We start from the raw sequence: 21,759 nt of genomic DNA on the forward strand, positions 1-21,759 counted from the left end.
AATAGCCCTATACATAAAAGAAAGCATACAATTGACAAAAATGGACACAGCAGAGACGACCAACAAGCTGGAAATGCTATGGGTTAAAATACTGGGATGGAAAGGGCCTGAAATAAAGATGGGCCTATACTATCGTCCACCCGGGCAAACCAGAGATATCGATGAAGAAATGGAAGCCGAGATGAACCGAGAATGCAAAAGCGGTAACACGGTTATTATGGGAGACTTCAACTACCCCGGGATAGACTGGAGCCAAAATGCGCTAGGGAGACAGAATTCCTGGAGGCTATACAAGATTGTTTCATGGAGCAGCTTGTTAGAGAACCAACAAGAGGAAATGCCACTCTGGATCTAATCCTAAATGGGTTAAGGGGACCTGCAAAGGAAGTAGAGGTAGTGGGACCGTTGGGAAACAGCGATCATAACATGATCAAGTTCAAGGTTGAGGTAGGAATACCGAAAGGAAAGAGAACCATAGCGACAACTTTCAACTTCAGGAAAGGAAACTACGAAGCAATGAAGGAAATGGCAAGGAAGAAACTTAGGAACACTTCCAAAAAAATGGCAAATGGTAGAACATGCCTGGTCTTTTCTCAAGAACACGGTGAGCGAGGCGCAAAATCTGTATATCCCCAGATTCAGAAAGGGGTGCAAAAAGAGTCGAACAAAAAATCTGGCGTGGATAACTAAAATTACATTACATTACATTACTGATTCCTATTCCGCCTCAACCTTGCAGTTCTGGGAAGATTACAAAAGAGACAACTGGTGAGGAGTAGTGGCTCGTGGCCAGTAGGGGGTGATGTTTATGGGACGGTAATGGAATGGATATCAGAACATGATAGTGCAGTATTAAGTGCCTGCTTTTCGTATGATTCTGAGTAATTCTAGTTAGATACAAGCATATGTGTTAGTTAAGGCCACGCCCAATAGAAGCGTACGACAAACTGGTGAATAAAAATCTGAATATGAATAAAGCTAAAGCCAGAAAAACACACTACAGATTAATATAAGGGAAAGCATAATAATATATTTTTATGTACTTTGCTATTAGGCTAGATCATGGAGGAAATCATAAAGGATACATGGACTCCATTTTGGTTCTCTGTTTTGCTATATCTTTTGTGCTTTGGAATCCATTTTGAGTCAGTGACCTTCTGTCTCTACTTTTTCTTTGTTCAGTTTTTCCTGCTACTAGCATCGTGGTGTTAATTGATACCAGCTGTGCCTTAGGCTGGGAAGACGTATCCTCAACTAAGATATAACATTTATTAAATATGAATTAATCAAGTTATGAATGTATGGAATGCTTGGCCAAGCAAATATGAATGTATGGCTGTGTATTGAACAAAAGAATGGGTTTTGAAAAAAACATATTATATATCTTTGCAACCTAAAGAAATCCTAAAACATCTGGAAATGAGTAGCAGTCTCTAGTGTAGAGAGGTGGAGACCAGCCCCTCCTCCTCCTTTTCTAGGAAGGCTTCTGTGGGCTAAAGCCATGAAATTTGAACCTGTCAGTTTAGGGAGAGTTTTTTTTCCTCTAAGGCTGACAACTTTTCAGCATGGAAGGGCTTAGAACATTTCAGCATCTTTTTAACGAATGATGTTCTTAATATACTTTTGTGAAAATTATGATTTATATTCAGAAATGAATATAAGCAAACAAATGTACTTTTCTGAAACTTTTTTCTTTGTCTAATTTTAAACACCTTTTTTGTTGATTTTTATTGGTTGAGAAACTGATGATATCACACTGAGCCAAAAGTATATAATAGAGTGTCGTAAGATATTAAACTGAGCTCGTTATCAGAAGGCCAGCATTTTGGCAACTATAACGATTTCCCGCTAATGTAACGGCTAATTAATGCAATTATGCTGTATTCTTTTGGTGCCATGATTGAATATAAAAACAATAAAATTACTGGTAACTTTACATTAGTGAAATTTTGCATTTTTTATTATTTTTCCACCGTGAGCTTCAAGAAGGCGTCAAATTCCTATGCTAACTGGACATTTCCAGGATAATTACAGAGAGAATTCTGGTCATTTTCAGAAGTTACAAGAATAATGGGGCTGTATATTTCAAGAGCTACAAGATGGAATACAAATAGGAAATAGTGCAGATCCAGTATATATACACCGTTAGGGAAGCAGTTGACATGCTTGAGGCTAAAGAGAAGGGAACTGGTGAAGGGGGGAGTTGCGTTGAGGGGGGTCCAGTTGGGGTTAAGCCATCTGTATAAATTTTTTGAATACCTGGGTTTTGATTTCTTTGCGAAAATATTTGTAGTCGTTTGTTGTTATCAGCAGGTTGGAGATAGTGTGGTCCAGTTTCGCTGCATGCGTCGCCAGCAGACTATCAAATATCTTCTTGCGCTGGGTGCCTTTGAATGGGGGTTATGTAAAAGGGGTCTTAGTTCTTCTTTGCCTAGTGGTGGCGTTTTGGTACAGGCAGTTGTTTAGGTAATTGGGGGCTGTGCCATTTATTGCTTTGAATAATAGACAGTGTAGTTTGAATTGAATTCGTGCTTGTATTGGTAACCAGTGTGAGTCCAGGTGACGTGGTCAAATTTTCTCAGTGAGTAGATTAATCTGAGTGCAGTATTTTGAATTGTCTGTAGTTGTTTTATCATTGTTGCAGGGCAAGGCAGATAGAGTGTGTTGCAGTAGTCCAATAGACCTAGTACTAGGGATTGGACTACTAGCCTATATTGCTCTTTGTCGAAGAATTTTCAGATTTTTCTTAAATTGCGCATGATTAGAAATGCTTTCTGGATGGTCTTGTTGATTTGGGCCTGCATTGTGCAGCATCTGTCTATTGTTACTCCTAGGAGTTTTAGGGTAGGTTGTATAGGGTATTTGGAGGCGTTTATTTCTAGTTCTGTGATGGAGGGATTCTTATCCTTTTCAAGCAGTAGAAATTTTGTTTTGTCAGTGTTCAGCTTCAATTTGTGATCTGCCATCCATTTTTCCACTGCTTGAAGGGTTTTTTCCAATTTTTCTGTAGAAGTTGGGTCAGGAGCATCAAAGGGTAGGAGTATGGTGATTTCGTCAGCGTAGCTGAATGAAGTTACATTCAGATTGTCTAGGGTACAACCAAGGGAGGATAAGAAGAGGTTGAAGAGAGTAGGTGAGAGTGGTGATCCTTGAGGAACTCCACAGGGGTTGGACCATGGTTCTTATTTAAGATTGTTTGACTTTACTCTATAAGATCTGTATTTAAGGAATCCTTCGAACCAATTGTATACCCTGAATGAGATCCCTATGGCTTCTAGTATCTGTAGTAGGATGGTGTGGTCGACCAGATCGAATGCTGCAGATAGATCGAGTTGAATTATCAGCATCCTTCTGCCTTTGCTGAGGTGCTGTTAGACTGTGTCTAGTAGGGTTACTAGTAAAGTCTCTGTGCTGTGGTTGGATCTGAATCCTGATTGAGAGGGGTGGAGAAGATTGTGGTCTCCCAGGTAATTTGTGAGGAATTGTGCAACTAGTCCTTCTATAAGTTTGACATATATTGGTATTGAGGCGATGAGTCTATAGTTAGCGGGGTTATCTATAAGGCCTTTGTGGTCCTTCACAATTAGAGTGATTATGATTTCTCCTAGGTGCTGCGGGAATTGACCTTCAGTGAGTGTAATTTGGATCCATTGTACGAGGCTGGCCCTAAATTTGGGGGTGGCGTTGGTTATTAGATACGCGGGACAATAGTTCAGGTCGCATGAGGCATGACTGTATTTTTTGTAGAGTCGATTCATGTCTGTCCAGTTTACCGCAGGGAATTCGGTCCAGGTCCTGTCTGCAGCAATGGCTTCTCCTATTGGGGGATTTGTTGTTATCTCGTCGAGGAGGGTGTGTATGTTATTGAAGATAGTCCTGATTGTTGTAATCTTGTTTTTGAAGTGGTCTGCGAATTGAGTGGCTGTTGGAGGGTGCTTTCCTTATGCTGCTAGGTAAGGTTTGGTGTTGGTGAGGTTTTTTACTAGATTGAAAAGTTTTTTTGAGTCTATGGACTCCATGCCTACCAGCTTGGAGTAGTAATCTTTTCTTTTTTCTTTGAGTTTGGTCTTGTATTGTTTGATTAGACTTCTCCTTGCTATTTTGGATTGTTCTTGGTTCTTTTTTTTCCAGTTTCTTTCCATCAGTGCCTTTTGAGTTGGAGCAGTTCAGCGTCAAACCATTTGTCTGATTTTCTGCAGATTTTGTGTTTTGATTTTATTGGAGCTAGCTCATTTAGGATTGTTTTGCTTAATGTTTGCCATTGTGGTATGAATTCTTTGGGGTCTATGGAGTCGATTGCAGGATCTGCTTTGTCCCAGAAAGTGGTTGGTTCGATTTTTGGATGGGTTTTGATGGGGGATTTGTGGGGTTTGTGTTTATAATTGCATTGAGCCCAGTTGATGTTGAAGGTGTATTTATAATGATCTGACCAGAGGGAGGGGATCCAGGATCCGTGGTTGTTGGGTCATGAATGCAGCAATATCTAGTTGATGGCCTTTTTCGTGAGTGGGTTGAGTATTTGGTAGGATAGCGTTTTGAGGTAGGCGAGTATGCTTTCTGTTTGATTGGAGGTATGGTCCTTGAGGTGGAGATTAATGTCTCCTAGTAGTAGGTTGTAAGCTGATGTTAGTGAATTCTGGAAGATGAAGTCTTCAAGTGTGTGTTTTGTAGTGCTCCATTTTCCTGGTGCTATATAGCAGATAATACAGGTTATGGTGTCTTTGAGTGTATCGCCAGATAGTTGGCAGGCTAGTAGGGTAGATCGGGTGTCGTGTGTTTGTCTAGGACTTTTATGTTGAGATTGTTTTTGACTAGAATTGCCAATCCTCCCCCTCGCTTTTTTTCTCTGCAGATAAGCTCTACTTTGTATCCCTTAGGGCAGAATTCTGTTATGCAAGGGTCTGAGTCAGATGTTAACCAAGTTTCAGCTAGGAATAGGTAGCCTAGATGTTCTTTGATTATCCAGTCCTTAATGAGGTCTGCCTTTGGGTTTATCGATCTTATGTTCATATATGCATAGGCTATTGAGGTGTAAGTTGTATTGGGATTGTGGGTGCATTTTGGATGGAGGAGGCTTCTTGGTTGTGGATAGGTGTTATGGGTTGTTGTTTTTGGCTTGGGAGATGGCCTTTTTTCCCAACTGGGGGTGATGCTTTTGTAGGTGATCGTTGAACAGTCTATCAGATTTCTGGGTGGATGGGGTTTTCTTGAAGGTTGGATGTGTCTGTTGGACTCTGTCAGAATTGTGATGGGGGAGATGTGGTATCCAGATGTGTTCCATTTTGTTAGGAGCGGGAAGAGTAGTAGGATGGCGAGCAGGAGTTTTGTTGTGCTGGGTGTCATTTTTGATTGTATATGGGGGGAGTGCTAGAGCTATAGGGGTTGGTTAGTGTGCAAGGTAGTGCCGTGGAGTTCTTATTGGTTGGGATTCCGCTGTGCTCTTATTTTGGTCGGAGCTGCAGTCTTTTAAGCAGGATCCCCTGCTGGCTCGGGGGGGGGGGGGGGGGGGCTGTGTCTTATGGTAATAGTACGTAATATTCAGAATTTGTGTTCAGCTGACCTTAGTAGTAAATCTCTATATTCAAATGTTAATAGTTTGCAATAGTCAGATTTTTACATTCAACTAATATTAACATTAAACAATTTGACTAATATTGGCATTAAACTTTAAAATGCAACTAGTTTATCAACTAATGGCACTTATCAACTAACGGCACTAGTATTAGCATTGAGTTTCAGATTCAACAGATGTATCATCTAATAGCTTTAGTCTAACTTTTAAATTCAACTAACAATAGCTTTAAACTTTTAGATTCAACAGACTTTATTTTTTTTAAATCTTTTTGGTTATTTAGGTTTTTAAATTTTTATTTTTTTTAAGTAAAATTATATATACAGAGTTATAACAAGTAAATATACTTATTACTTATCTGTTTGAACAGTCGGAAATTTAGGGGAGATGGCGGATTCCTTTTCAAATGATCTCCTCTGCAGACTCAGGGGAGGGGAGGATCTGTGCTCTGGAGCCCCGCTACTTGTGTCCTGCCACTGGTATCGGTGTGTCCTCAGCGGTTCCCCTTTTTAAGACTTTCTCCTCTGCAGGCTCGGGGGAGGGGAGGAACTGTGCTCTGGAGCCCCGCTACTGGTGTCCTGCCGCTGGCATCGGTGTGTCCTCAGCGGTTCCCCTTTTTAAGACTTTCTCCTCTGCAGGCTCGGGGGAGGGGAGGATCTGTGCTCTGGAGCCCCGCTGCTGGTGTCCTGCCGCTGGTATCGGTGTGACCTCAGCAGTTCCCCTTTTTAAGACTTTCTCTTCTGCAGGCTCGGGAAAGGGGAGGATCTGTGCTCTGGAGCCCCGCTTCTGGTGTCCTGCCGTTGTTATCGGTGTGGCCTCAGTGGTTCCCCTTTTTAAGACTTTCTCCTCTGCAGGCTCGGGGAAGGGGAGGATCTGTGCTCTGGAGCCCCGCTGCTGGTGTCCTGCTGCTGGTATCGGTGAAGGAAGTGATAGGCAATAAGAAAAATTCATTCAGGAAATGGAAAAACGACAAAACTGAGGGGAACTGGAAAGAGCACAGGAAGTATCAAAAAGAATGTCACCGAATGGTTCGAAAAGCCAAAAGAGAGTATGAAGAGAGGCTAGCCAGGGAAGCATGAAATTTCAAACCGTTCTTTAGATATGTTAAAGGGAAGCAACCGGCTAGGGAGGAGGTGGGACCGCTGGACGACAGCGACAGGAAGGGAGTGGTGAAGGAGGAGAAAGAAGTGGCGGAAAGACTTAACATGTTCTTTTCGTCTGTATTCACAAACCAAGACACATCCAACATACCAGAACCTGAGCAATTCTTCAATGGAAATCAAGCAGAAAAATTAACATCCATGAAAGTGAGCCTTGAAGATGTACACAGGCAGATAGAAAAACTAAAAACTGACAAATCCCCGGATCCGGACGGAATCCATCCAAGGGTTCTGAAGGAATTAAAGGAGGAGATAGCGGAACTACTGCAGCAAATTTGCAATCTATCCCTGAAAACAGGCATGATCCCGGAGGACTGGAAGATAGCCAACGTTACGCCCATCTTTAAAAAGGGATCAAGAGGTGACCCGGGAAACTACAGACCGGTGAGTCTGACCTCGGTTCCGGGGAAAATGGCGGAAGCACTGATAAAAGAAAACATCGATGAACATTTTGAAAGAAACAAACTTCTGATAACCAGCCAACATGGTTTCTGCAAGGGGAGATCGTGCCTAACGAACTTATTGCACTTCTTCGAAGGAATTAACAAACGGATGGACAAAGGAGACCCCATAGACATCATATATCTAGATTTCCAAAAAGCCTTTGACAAGATGCCCCATGAACGCCTACTCCGGAAACTGAAGAATCATGGGGTGGAAGGAGACGTACATAGATGGATCAGAAATTGGTTGGCGGTTAGGAAACAGAGGGTAGGAGTGAAGGGCCACTACTCAGACTGGAGGAGGGTCACGAGTGGGGTCCCGCAGGGCTCAGTGCTTGGGCTGCTGCTATTTAATATATTCATAAATGATCTAGAAACAGGGACGAAGTGCGAAATAATAAAATTTGCAGATGACACCAAACTATTTAGTGGAGCTCGGATTAAAGAAGACTGCAAAGAATTGCAAAGGGACTTGAACAAACTAGGGGAATGGGCGACGAGATGGCAGATGAAGTTCAACGTTGAGAAATGTAAAGTATTACATGTGGGAAACAGAAACCCGAGGTACAACTATACGAATGGAGGGATGTTATTAAATGAGAGTACCCAAGAAAGGGACTTGGGGGTAATGGTGGACATGACAATGAAGCCGATGGCACAGTGCGCAGCAGCGGCCGCTAAGAAGGCAAACAGAATGCTAGGCATAATCAAGAAGGGTATTACAACCAGAATGAAAGAAGTTATCCTGCTATTGTATCGGGCGATGGTGCATCCGCATCTGGAGTACTACGTCCAATATTGGTCGCCGTACCTTAAGGAGGACATGGCATTACTCGAGAGGGTTCAGAGGAGAGCGACTTGTCTGATAAAGGGGATGGAAAACCTTTCATACGCTGAGAGATTGGAGAAACTGGGCCTCTTTTCCCTGGAAAAGAGGAGACTTAGAGGGGATATGATAGAGACTTATAAGATTATGAAGGGCATAGAGAGAGTAGAGAGGGATTCTTCAAACTTTCGAATAATAAAAGAACAAGAGGGCATTCAGAAAAGTTGAAAGGGGACAGATTCAAAACAAATGCTAGGAAGTTCTTCTTTACCCAACGTGTGGTGGACACCTGGAATGCGCTTCCAGAGAGCGTAATAGGGCAGCGTACGGTACTGGGGTTCAAGAAAGGATTGGATAATTTCCTGCTGGAAAAGGAGATAGAGGGGTATAGATAGAGGATTACTGCACTGGTCCTGGACCTGTTGGGCCGCCGCGTGAGCGGACTGCTGGGCACGATGGACCTCAGGTCTGACCCAGCAGAGGCATTGCTTATGTTCTTAACCATTTTCTCTTTCTCTCTCTAAGAGATCCCACATGCCTATCCCATGCTTTCTTGAATTCAGACACAGTCTCTTGTCTCCACCACCTTTTCGGGGAGACTGTTCCACACATCTACCATCCATTCTGTAAAAAAGTATTTTCTTAGATTACTCCTGAGCCTATTATTTTTTAACTTCATCCTATGCCCTCTCATTCCAGAGCTTCCTTTTAAATGATAGAGACTTGAATCATGCGCATTTGTGCCACGTAGGTATTTTTAAAAAAACTATTTATGCCAACTTGGAACTTCGTACAAAGAACAACAATCGCTGCTCGAACACAAAAGCAGCCCAAAAATATAAACCATCATAATACGTAAAGAGCAATAAGAAATATCACAGAGTCATATGTATCTGCTCCAAGTTAAACAGGTTTACAAATTTTTGTCCCCATTACCCCCATACCATCCCCCACCTGAGGCTGAAGCTGTGGAGTGAATGGCATGTAAGGCTCTAAACCATTTCCAAAAAGAAGCATAGGCCGCCAGCAAGGGCCCCCGCTGCAAACAGAGACACTCCCACGCTGCCATCTCCAGCATATTTTGGTCCAGACTTGCAAAACCGGAGGCTCTGCAGTCATCCACACCTGTAGTGTACATTTTTTAGCCAAAAGTATGCCCACCATCAGAAAGCGACACTCAGCATCACTGTAGCCCTTGCTGTTCCAATTCACCAGTCAGAGCCAACAGAAGGATCCGGTAAGACCATTCACACTGGCTCTGCACCACCGACCCCAGCACCCGAAACACCCCATTCCAAAAAGAAGAAAGGGTGGGCACTCCAAGAAATTATGTAAAAGGGAGCCACAGCTAATCTTACATTTAAGGCAGCAATTATCATCCCATAAACCCATCTGTTTGCCCCGGGATCTGCTGATATAAGCATTGTGAAGAAGTTTGTATTGAAGCTCCTGGAGGCCTGAAGGCCTGATTTGGACCAAGGGAAGCTGCCAAAAGGAAACTCTGCACCAGATCCCGCCCCAAGACCACCTCTCCCAAAACAGTTTCCCAAAAAGGTGCCAGATGAAGAAGATATGGTGCGGGGCGCCTCTCCTGTCCCATGCAATTCCACACTGCTAACCTGTTATGAGAAGATGGAGTGCTCATAAAAAGGCCGTCCAGGTTTGTGAACAAAGGGCAGCAAAGAGACCCCAGTCCTAGAGATGAGACATAATGTCGTGCCTGTAGGTATGCAAAAAAATGAGAAGCTGGGAAATTCCAAGCAGTCAGAAAATGAGAAAACACAATCAGCGCTGGACTGTGAGCTGCCCAATAAATCAGTAACCCCATCTGCTCCAACTGTCAAAGACAGACCCAGCTAGACCAGCCGGAAAGGCCAGATTACCAACAAATTCCACAAAAGGGGAGGGTCCATTGGCTTGGTCAACAGAGCTTCTAAACTAATTCCAAACCTTTTTCAAGGCATGTAGCATTGGAGTCAACCGGAGCCGCCGATCACGTACAAGCAAGGTGGAGAAAGCAGTTACTTATCGTAACAGGGACAGCAGGCAGCTATTCTCAACATGTGGGTGACATCATCCACGGAGCCCAGATGAGGACAGGTTCGCAAGCAGACTTGCTTGAAGAACTTTAGAAAGTTCGCAATTGCTGTACTACACATGCGCAAGTGCCTTCCCGCCCGACACAGGGCGTGCGTCTCTTCAGTTCAGATAGCTAGCAGAGTAGCTAACCAGGGGAGGTGGGTAGGTTGTAAGAATAGCTGCCCTGGATAACACCTGTTACGGTAAGTAATTGTGCTTTATTCCAGGACAAGCAGCCTATTCTCACATGTGGGTGACCTCCAAGCTAACCAGAATGGGATGATGGGAGCGTTGGCAATTCAGGAGAATAAATTTTGTAACATTGCCTGGCCGAAATGTCCTTCCCGTCTGGAAAAAGCATCCAGACAATAATGAGAGGTGAAGGTATGAACCGAGGACTAAGTGGCAGCTTTACAGATTTCCTCAATAGGAGTAGATCGAAGGAAAGCTACTGATGCTGCCATGGCACTGACTTTATGGGCTGTGACTCGATTCTGTAGATGCAGTCCAGCCTGAGCATAGCAGAAAGAGATGCAAGCAGCTAACCAGTTGGAGATGGTGCGCTTGGAAATCGGATGTCCCAACTTGTTTGGATCGAAGGAGACAAAAAATTGAGTTGCAGATCTGTGTGGCTTGTTGCAAGTAGAAAGCCAAAGCATGTTTACAGTCCAGAGTATGAAGAGCTGTTTCTCCAGGATGAGAATGAGGCTTTGGAAAAAACCTGGAAGTACAATGGATTGATTGAGATGAAATTCTGAAACCACTTTAGGTAAGAATTTAGGATGAGTATGAAGGACCACCTTGTCATGATGGAATACTGTGAAAGGTGGGTCTGCAACTAAAGCTTGTAGCTTGCTGACCCTGCGAGCAGACGTGAGAGCAATGAGAAAAATCACTTTCCAAGTGAGATATTTAAGATGAGCCGAAGCCATTGGTTCAAAAGGAGGCTTCATCAATTGAGCAAGAACAACATTGAGATCCCAAACCACTGGAGGAGGTTTGAGAGGTGGTTTGACATTGAACAGACCTTTCATAAATCTGGAAACCACAGGATGAGCAGAAAGGAGTTTCCCTTCGATAAGCTGATGAAAAGCAGCAATTGCACTGAGATAGACTTGAATGGATGTGGATTTGAGGCCTGATTGAGACAAATGGAACAGGTAATCCAAAACTGAAGACAAGGAGGTAGATTGAGGCTCCTTGTGATAAATGGTGCACCAAGCAGAAAATCTAGTCCATTTCTGATTGTAGCATTGTCTAGTGGTAGGCTTCCTAGAAGCCTCTAAAATGTCCTGTACAGATTGAGAAAACTGTAGAGTGGCAATTAGGTTGAGAGGTACCAAGCTGTCAGTTGTAGAGATTGCAGGTTGGGATGAAGCAGAGACCCCTGACTCTGTGTAAGCAGAGAGGGAAAAACTGGTAAAAGTATGGATCCATGCTGCTGAATTTAAGTAGAAGGGAGAACCAAGGTTGCCTGGGTCACCGACGAGCGATCAGAATCATGGTGACATGTTCTTGTTTGAGTTTGACAAGTGTCTTAAGAATGAGAGGGAATGGAGTGAACGAATAGAGAAACTGATTTGTCCATTCCAGGAAAAAGCATCTGCCTCCAGTCGGTGAGGAGAGTATATCCTGGAGCTGAACTGAGGCAGTTTGTTGTTGTGGGGAGACACAAAGAGATCTATCTGAGGAGTTCCCCACTGAGAAAAAAATGTGATGAACAGGCGAGGAATTGAGTGTTCATTCATGAGGTTGTAGAAGATGACTTAATTTGTTCGCCAGACAGTTTTTCTCCCCTTGAATGTAGACAGCTTTCAGGAAGGTATTGTGAAGGATTGCCCAATCCCAAACCTTCAGAGCTTCCTGGCAAAAAAGGAGAGATCCTGTTCTTCCCTGCTTGTTGACATAGTACATGGCGACTTGATTGTCTGTCCGAATAAGGCCTACCTGGTCGTGAAGAAGATGCTGAAAAGCTTTGAGAGCATTGAAGATCGCTCCGAGTTCCAACAGATTGATGTGACACTGACGATCCGTTTTGGATCAATGGCCTTGAGTACGGAGAACATCGAGATGCGCCTCCCAAGTGTAGGTCGAAGAATCTATCGTGTGGACTTTTTGATGAGGTGGTGTTTGAAACACTAAACCTCTGGAGAGATTGGAAGAGAGCATCCACCAGTGGAGAGACTGTCTCAATGAAGGAGTCACTTTGATGTGTTAAACAGAGTGGGTCAAATGCCTGAGCCCATTGAGATGCCAGGGTCTACTGAGGAATTCTGAGGATTTATATAGAGGTCTACTGAGGAATTCAAAGGATTTATATAGAAGCAACAATAGAAACTTAAGGACGGGCCTCCCTGCCAGGTCCACTCCCAAGGTGACATGACAGGCTAGAACTGCAGAGACGCAATGAACTCTACAAGCCTCACAATCCACAGACTTCCCTTGCTTCCCATTCCCCCTTTCCCTCCACCTCAAAGTATATCATTCCCCCTCTCAAGGATGCTTCCAGCCAACAGCCCCCCAAGGACTGGAATAAGTTCAGGAGGGCTGCCATCACGGCCAGGGAAATTCAGTCCTGGCCTCTGGCCAAAGTGTGAACAAACCACAGAGGGATATTCTGGGCCACCCCCAAAGTGGAAAAATTGAAAAAGAAAATAATAATAAGGATAAATCAAAACACAAACTCTCCCAGCAGCAATTAAATAGACAGGGCACAAGATCTATAGTAAAGAGCTAGGAACATAAAGGTGTCATCACTCAATGCTGATCTGCCACCCACTGAGAGAAATCTTGCAAAAAGCATTACCTTCGCCCCAGAGAACTCCAATGAGCGTGCTTTTTTATACAAGTCCAAGAGATGGGCTTTGATGGCATAATTGTGGAACCTGGCTAACACCAGCCGAGGTTGAGCTCCCTCTTCACGGTCGCAGCACGGCCCCACACAGTGCACACGCTCCACTACGACTGGGCCTGCTGTATTAAGTAGGCTCAAGGTTTGGGAGAGCCAGGTTTCAACGAGATTTACCAGTACCTCATCTTTCACACTCTCAGGTAAACTGATGATTCGAAGGTTCTTGCAGTGTCCCCTGTTTTCCTGATCTTCCACTCTGTCGAGGAGTAGCTGCACTCGCTCTTCTACCACTGTTAACTGGCCCTCTGAGGTAGCCGCAAGATCCTCTTGTGCAGAGACATGTTCTTCGAGGTGCTGAAGCTGTGACATGTGTACTGCCAGAGAACTCTTAACATCCTCCAGCGAAGTAAAGATCTTTGCCAGCTTGTCATCCAGGAATTGGGACATGTGCCTCAGCGAGACCTGCATGATTTCCTCTGATTCTCCCACCTTTGCCTCCTCCATCTGTATTGCTGCCATCTTTGCCTGCGCGACGGTTTAAGCGGCATAACACCGTGTACCTAGCGTAGAAATAGTAAAGATTCGCCAGAAAGAATCTATGTTTTTCAGGCAGTCAGAGAATGGTAATTAAAATAAGATAGCTGGGGTTCCAAAGTTGCAAAGTCTGGGGAAACGAGTTTTCAGTGCGGAGCAGCGCACACAGGCGTCCGCTCAGGAACCAGCCATCTCATGACCCCCACCATGTAGGTATTTAAACGTCTCAATCATATTTCCATTTTCCCGCATTTCCTCCAAAGTATACATATTGAGATCTTTAAGTCTATCCCCATATGGCAGCCATTCAGAGAGCGGCGTGGGCCCAGGCGGAAGCTCGCGAGATCTGAGGCAGCTGTCCAGCAAGGCAGGAGCACCGGGCAGGAGCGCAGAAAGCTCGCTCCTGCCGATACACTGCTGGAGCACCAAGACTTAAAAAGGTACATAGAAACATAGAAGATGACGGCAGAAAAGGGCCATAGCCCATCAAGTCTGCCCACTCTCATGACCCATTCCCTTGATTTTACTGACCCACCCCCCTTTACATCCTTAGAGATCCTACGTGAATATCCCATTTACTTTTAAACTCTGGCACGCTGTTGGCCTCAATTACCTGCAGTGGGAGTTCGTTCCAACGTTCAACCACCCGTTCTGTGAAGAAATACTTTCTGGAATCATTATGAAATTTCCCTCCCCTGATTTTCAGCGGATGCCCTCTGGTGGACGAGGGTCCTATAGGACAGAAGATATCCTCTTCCACCTCGATCTTGCCCGTGATATATTTAAACGTCTCAATTATGTCTCCTCTCTCTCTTCGTTCCTCGAGTGAGTACTGCTGCAGTTTATTCAGCCTTACTTCATACGGGAGATCCTTGAGTGATACATGTGTGTGTGTAAAAAATTTAGTAGGCTGGGTCGAATCTCTCCTGTCTTGGCCTACCACCAGACGCAATATTTGTTCCATAAGACGCACAGATGTGTCCACCCACTTTTGGGGAGAAAAAATACATCTTATGAAGCAAAAAATACGGTATATCCTTATATTTATGTCAAATTGCTTTAATAGATAACTTTTTTCATTTAAATATATTATAATCAAATTTTATATGCCGATTATCTAAAAATAGATTAAAACATTAAAAATTGGTTTAAATACAGTAAATGTCTCTCTTTCATATCAGCCAAATTGCTTCTGTCCCAAACATTCAACGGCTGCCGATTGCAGCCCCCCCTTGATGTAAACAGATGGCTATGCAAACTTATCTTTTCCAAAGTCACTTCATCAATGCCTCCAAATTTTCATACATAATCCTTCTTGCATAAACCTCCCTCGAGGTTATACAATTGTTCCTCATTCAATACAACAGATTCTGTGTTTCACAATGCTTCTTCAGGAGTTCAAACAGCTAAATCATTTACTTGTTCACAGCATGGCAATTCAAGATGCTCTTTCTGCAATAAATTCTGAAAAACACATAATTCTGTAATAATTCCTTGTAAACCTTACAATGCTAACATTTAACAGATATCAGTATAGCACAGTTACTTACCATAACAGGTGTTATCTAGGGACAGCAGGTAGCTATTCTCACATGTGGGTGATATTATCCACAGAGCCCGGATGCGGAGAGCCTCGCAAGCAGACTTGCTTGTAGAAAACTTCAGAAGTTTTGAGTCTGCCGCACCGTGCATGCGCGAGTGCCTTCCCACCCAGCATAGGGTGCGCCTCCTCCGTTCAGATAGCTAGCAGAGAAGCCAACCAGGGGAGGTGGGTGGGTTGTGAGAATAGCTGCCTGCTGCCCCTGGATAACACCTGTTATGGTAAGTAACTTTGCTTTATCCCAGGACAAGCAGGCAGCCTATACTCACATGTGGGTGACCTCAAAGCTAACCAGAATGCGATGGTGGGAGTGTTGGCAACTTAGGAGAATAAATTTTATAATACCCTGGCCAAAATGGCCATCCCGTCTGGAGAAAACATCTAGACAATAATGAGAAGAGAAAGTATGAACCAAGGACCAGGTGGCAACTTTTCAAATTTCCTCAATAGGAGTGGATCTGAGGAAAGCTACTGAAGCCGACATGGCTCTGACTTTGTGGGCTGTGACTCTGCTCTGTAGATGCAGTCTAACTTGTGCATAGCAGAAAAAGATACAAGCAGCCATCCAGTTGGAAATGGTACGCTTAGAAATTAGATGTCCCAACTTGTTTGGATCGAAGGAGACAAAAAGTTGAAGAGGAGATCTGTATGGTTTGGTGCGTTCCAGGTAGAAGGCCAAAGCACGATTACTGTCCAGAGTATGAATAGCTGATTCTCCAGGATGAGAATGAGGCTTTGGAAAAAATACTGGAAGTACAATGATTGAAATGAAATTCTGAAACCACTTTAGGTAAGAATTTAGGATGAGTATGGAGGACCACCTTGTCATGATGAAAAACTGTGAAATGTGGATCAGCAACCAAAGCTTGCTGCTCACTGACTCTTCGAGCAGATGTGAGGGCAATGAGAAACACTACTTTCCAAGTGAGATATTTCGGATGAGCCGTATGCATTGGTTCAAAAGGAGGCTTCATCAATTGAGCAAGGAGAACATTGAGATCCCAAACCACTGGAGGAGGTTTGAGAGGTGGTTTGACACTGAAAATTCCTTTCATAAATTTGGAAACCACCGGATGAGCAGAAATGGGTTTCCCTTCGATAGGCTGATGGAAAGTAGCAATTGCACTGAGATGGACTCGAATGGATTTAGACTCAAGGCCAGAGGTGGATAAGTGCAAAAGATAGTCCAAGACTTGACAAGGCTCCTTGCTATGAGAGATGCACCATGTGGAAAATCTAGTCCATTTTTGGTGGTAGCATTGTCTAGTGGCAGGCTTTCTAGAAGCCTCTAGAATATCTCGAACAGGTTGAGAAAACTGAAGAGAAGTTATGTTGAGAGGTACCAAGCTGTGAAGTGTAAAGACTGCAGGTTAGGATGAAGTAGAGATCCTTGACTCTGTGTGAGCAGAGACGGAATAACTGGTAGAAGGTATGGCTCTATGCTGCTGAATTGAAGTAGAAGGGAGTACCAAGGTTGCCTGGGCCACCGAGGAACTATCAAAATCATGGTGGCATGATTGTTCTTGAGCTTGACAAGAGTATGAGAATGAGAGGGAATTCATACAGGAAGAGATTCGTACATTCCAATAGAAAAGCATCTGCCTCAAGGCGATAAGGAGAATATATCCTAGAGCAGAACTGAGGCAGTTTGTGGTTGTGGGGAGATGCAAAGAGATTTATCTGCGGAGTTCTCCACTGAGAAAAAAATGTGATGAAGAGATGAGGAACTGAGCGTCCATTCGTGAGGTTGCAGAAGACGACTAAATTTGTTTGCAAGACAGTTTTCCTCTCCTTGAATGTAGACAGCTTTCAGAAAGGTGTTGTGAAGGATTGCCCAATCCCAAACCTCCAAAGCTTCTTGGCAAAGAGGGAGAGATCCTGTTCCTCCCTGCTTGTTGACATAGTAAATGGTGACTTGGTTGTCCATCCGAATAAGGACTACTTGGTCGTTAAGATGTTGAAAAGCTTTGAGAGCATTAAAGAGTGCTCTAAGTTCTAACAGATTGATATGACACTGACGATCCGTACTGGACCAATGGCCTTGAGTACAGAGACCGTCGAGGTGAGCCCCCCAAGCGTAGGTCGAAGAATCTGTCGTGAGGACCTTCTGATGAGGGGGCGTCTGAAACAGCAAACCTATGGAGAGATTGGAAGAGAGCATCCACCAGTGGAGCGACTGTCCCAATGAAGGAGTGACTGTAATGTGTCAAGAGAGTGGATCGTAAGCCTGCGTCCAATGAGATGCCAGGGTCCACTGAGGAATTCTGAGGTGAAGTCTGGCAAAAGGAGTCACATGACCTGTGGAGGCAATGTGAACTAGTAGTACTATCATGTGTCTCGCTGAGAGTGAAAAGCAGGAAGACACTTTGTGACAGAGCTGAAGAAGAGCATCCGGACACTGAGGATAATGTCTAGAATCGCTCCGATGAACTGTAGATTCTGAGAGGGCTGAAGATGGGATTTGGAAAAGTTGATTTCGAATCCCAAGCTTTGTAGGAACCACGTAGTCTGTTGGGTCGCTACAATAACCTCCTGAGATGTTGAATCTTTGATGAGCCAGTCGTCCAGGTAGGGGAATACCTGAAGATCATAGTTCCTTAGAGCTGCTGCTACAACTACTGGGCACTTGGTGGACACTCTGGGAGATGATGCCAGGCTGAAGGATAGCACTCTGTATTGAAAATGCAGATTTCCCACCCGAAATCTGAGGTACTGATGGGAGGCTGGATGAATGGGAATGTGAGTGTAAGCATCCTTGAGATCTAGAGAACATAACCAATCATTCTGATCTAGAAGGGGATAAAGGGATGCCAGGGACAAAATGCAAAATTTTTCTTTAACCAAAAATTTGTTGAGAGCCCTGAGATCCAGTAAGGGCCGCAGATCGCCCGTCTTCTTTGGAACTAGGAAGTAATGGGAGTAAACCCCCCTGCTCTGCTGTTCCAAAGGAACTTCCTCGATGGCACAGAGACGAAACAGAGCTTGAGCTTCCTGAAGAAGGGCGGTCTGGGATGGATTAGAAAGATACTCTCTTGGAGGAAGCTCTAGTGGAATCTGAACAAAATGAAGAGAGTATCCTTCCCTGATTATTGACAGCACCCAGAGGACAGATGTAATGATCTCTCATCGATGGTAAAAAAAAGATGGCGACGACCTCCTACGGGGAGAGGAGAGGACAGAGGCAAAACGATTGAGATTATGCTTGGTGTGAGACAGTCAAAAAGGCTGAGAAGCCTAGCAGAAGGCTGAGGTTTCTGTTGCTTTTGCTGTTGTGGTTTCTTGGAGGGTACTCGAGTGTAAGGAGCTGCCCTTAGAGGATAACGCCTCTGATAGGATGGAGGTCAAGAAGGCTTTGCAGGAGCTGGCTTAGGCTTTGGTATGACAATGGAAGCAAAAGATTTCTCATGCTCAGACAATTTCTTGGTGGTAGCCTCTTTAGATTCATCAAAGAGGTCATTGCCCTCACAAGGAATATTAGCCAGATCCTGAAGGTAGGGAACCATTTAGATGGTGCGAAGCTAGACGGCGCATTGCTACAGAGAATATAGTAACCCTCGAGGAAAGTTCAAAGGCATCATAAGATGACTGAAGAAGATGCAACCTGAGTTGTGCAAAAGTGGCAATGACTTGCTGAAACTCTAAAAGCCTGTGTTGACCAAGGTCTTTAGAGAAGCCAGGGAGTATATCAATAAAATACTTGAAATAAGTAGTAAAGATGAAATTATCATTTAAAACCCTGGAGATACAGTAGCATAGACCCTGGAAGGATGACTCCTCTTCAATGAAGTTTCCACAAGAAGGGATTGATGAGATAGATGGGAGTTTTCAAAGCCCTTGCAATGTAGAGTTCTATACCTCAATTCCAACTTGCCTGGAAAAGCAGGGATAGCATAAGGAGTCTTCAGGTTTTGTTTGAAAGAATGAGACAGAAGCCCATTAAGAGGAAACTTGAGAGACTCTGTAGGAGGTTGAGGCATACTCATTTCCTCTAAATACTCCTTAGAGTACTTCGATCCAGCTTCCAATTTAAGGTCCATGTCCTCAGCCCTCTGACAGAGGAAGGAGGAAAAGAACAATTGATCTCCAGAGCATGGCCTCGAGAGGGACTCAATGACCTCGAGGCGCCTTGAGTAGAAAACGAAGGCGAGGCCTCTCTAGAGTATTAGTATCCCAGCAAATACACAGACTGGCATGAGGCATTGGAATCAGCTGAGCCCTCGGGATCTGCGATCGGTGTCCTCGATCGAGGAATTGGAGGCCTCGAAGAGCTGGAAGGCCTGGATGAGGTAGGTTTCTCTCTGGAAGAGGACCTGCGCCTTGATGAATGCCTCGATGGGGGCCTCGACTGGCAACGAGAGTGCTGCCTGAAACAGGTCTCATGTGAGGTCAAGACCTCACCCTGTGCCTCAAAATGAGCAATGCCTTTGGAGTGGGTATAGGGCTGGAAGCTGTAGATCGAAAACCCCATAGACACAGTGGTTTGGATTGAGGAATCTCGAAGCACTCCCAAAGACTCGGCTCCTTGTATGGAATGTGAGGATTCCAGTCAAGACACTTGCAAGGACTCTACTCCTTGCATAGTGTGCGCAGATTCCAGACCAGACACTCGCAAATACTCGACTCCTTGCATGGAGTGTGTAGATTCAGCTCGAGGCCCAGGCAAGGACTCGACCTCCTATGAGCCTGCTGAGTGCCCAGGAAGCAGAGTCGATGCAGGAATGTATTAGCTTAGTAACTGAACAAATTCTCGCTCTAGAATGGTCTGGATGGTAGCCTGCAATTGTGGATCCGAGTCTGAAACTGGACCATATGCTGAGGGTAAAGGCTCCGAGGTGGCAGAGGAAGAATGCTTAAACTTGGAGGAGTAATGCTTGAGGACCACCGCCGGAACCGTCTGCTGAGTTATCTGACCTGAGGGAAGCTCAGGAGAAGACTTGGCAGATTTACTCGAGGTCGAGGACTTTCCAAACGAGGAAGGTCTGATGAGACTCAAGGTCGGAGTTTTGGAGGCAGGAGGACACCCCGCAGCAGGCTTGACCAAGTCAGAGGTCGAGGTCAAGGGTATAGCCAGGGTTTCCATACTAAAAATCTTCTCCATTTAACTCAACGATGTTTGAGGGCTAACACGGACTACACTTCTTGAAGCCCGTTATCGGTCGGAACCTAGAAGGAAGATAGCCACCGCAAAGTCGAAGCTCATAGGCTGAGGAAGTGTGGCAGGCCCCACCAGTCAGCCTACGAAAATAAAACTTTTTTTTTTTAACACAATAACTAAAAGAAAAACACAGCGACCCGATAATAAGTAAAATAAAACACGAGCCGCAGTGAGAGAAGGCACTAAGCGAATTAAGTTCAGCGCAGAGCGTCAAAGACGGAGTTCTCGTCTCTGTGGAAAACTGAGAAGATACGCCCTGTGCTGGGCGGGAAGGCACTCGCGCATGCGCGGTGCGGCAGACTCGAAACTTCTGAACTTTTCTACAAGCAAGTCTGCTTGTGAGGCTGTCCGCATCCGGGCTCCATGGATGATGTCACCCACATGTGAGAATAGCTGCCTGCTTGTCCTGGGATAAATTATCTACCCATCTTATCACTTAGTTATCAAACAATACTGAATGGGGAAACTACCAATGGGACTTCTGCTGCTCAGTCAAACAGTTCAAAAATGCCATCATTTGAATTTCCAAATGCACATGCATTTACCTTATTACCATCTACTGTTCTCAATGGCTGGTTCTTACTGAAGAGACAGCCAACAGACTTCCTTGTTCAGTCCATATGGTTCCACAGTATTCCATTCATAAAAAAACAAGTAAATTATTTAGCTGTTTCAAGCTTCCTCATCTAGTGAAAATCGCCCCTCAAGCCCTGCACAAAACGCAGTTCATGTTGAATTGGAGCCAATCCTACTAGCTCTCCCAAACCTTGATCTTATCATAAAGTGGTTAGGTATCTCTCTGATGTCTCTCTGGATGCCCTGAAATCTACAATAGATTTCTTAAAGCAAAATGTGGGTAGAATTCTTATTCTGTCAGTACCCTAGATTTTACCTGGACTGATTTCCCAATATGATAATTGACAAAATTGGGATTCCCAATAATGCCAAACTATACTGGAGACCACTCTAATCCTAAATCTGTACACTGCCAGATTAATGACTTAGAAAATCAAAATCTGGGAGGTTTCCCACCCTATATAAACCTATTGATATTTCTCTGAAGGTGCAGAGGCAGAGTTTGAAATAGAAACAACATACATGGTAAAATACTCATTTTGTTTACTGCTATACGGCCCTACCAAGATAACTAGTTCCCCCCCTCCATTGCTCTAAATCTGTATCATCAAATGAACATGTATCTGTTGACCATGTGTATAAACATTAAATCTCTAGGACTCTAATCACCAAGATAAAGTATATCAGTGGTCTCTAACCTTTTTCATGTAAAGGGCTGCAATCTGAATACAAGAAAACTCTGAAGGCTACCAAAAGATTTCAATCTTACACATACTACTAATTTTGTAAACCACCTTGACTTGCTTGTTCAGACTGGGTATCAGACAATAAAAAGTAATAGTAATATTAATTCTACAACACTTCAAGGATATATTTTTAAAACTCACTTTATTTTGGATTGTCAACATTAGCAAATTCCATAAATGAGAATCTGAGTAACATTCTTAAGAGATAGTTGGCAGT

The 21,759-nt window shown here is 44.1% G+C and overlaps 1 protein-coding gene across 15 annotated transcripts in view; it reads right to left on the bottom strand.

Annotated features, from left to right (window-relative positions):
- Positions 1-21,759, bottom strand: part of PCM1 (pericentriolar material 1) — an 869,560-nt gene that overhangs the window by 8,790 nt on the left and 839,011 nt on the right. For 13 of the 15 annotated variants that reach the window (XM_033944006.1, XM_033944000.1, XM_033944047.1 and 10 more), the window contains one exon: positions 14,885-14,929. The exons of the other annotated variants lie outside the window; for them this stretch is intronic. In XM_033944006.1, the coding sequence (XP_033799897.1) occupies positions 14,885-14,929 (45 nt within the window). The remainder of the gene's footprint in view (positions 1-14,884; positions 14,930-21,759) is intronic. 15 annotated transcript variants of the gene reach the window in all.

The sequence above is a fragment of the Geotrypetes seraphini genome, chromosome 1 (assembly GCF_902459505.1).
Source record: "Geotrypetes seraphini chromosome 1, aGeoSer1.1, whole genome shotgun sequence".
Classification (NCBI taxonomy): domain Eukaryota; kingdom Metazoa; phylum Chordata; class Amphibia; order Gymnophiona; family Dermophiidae; genus Geotrypetes; species Geotrypetes seraphini.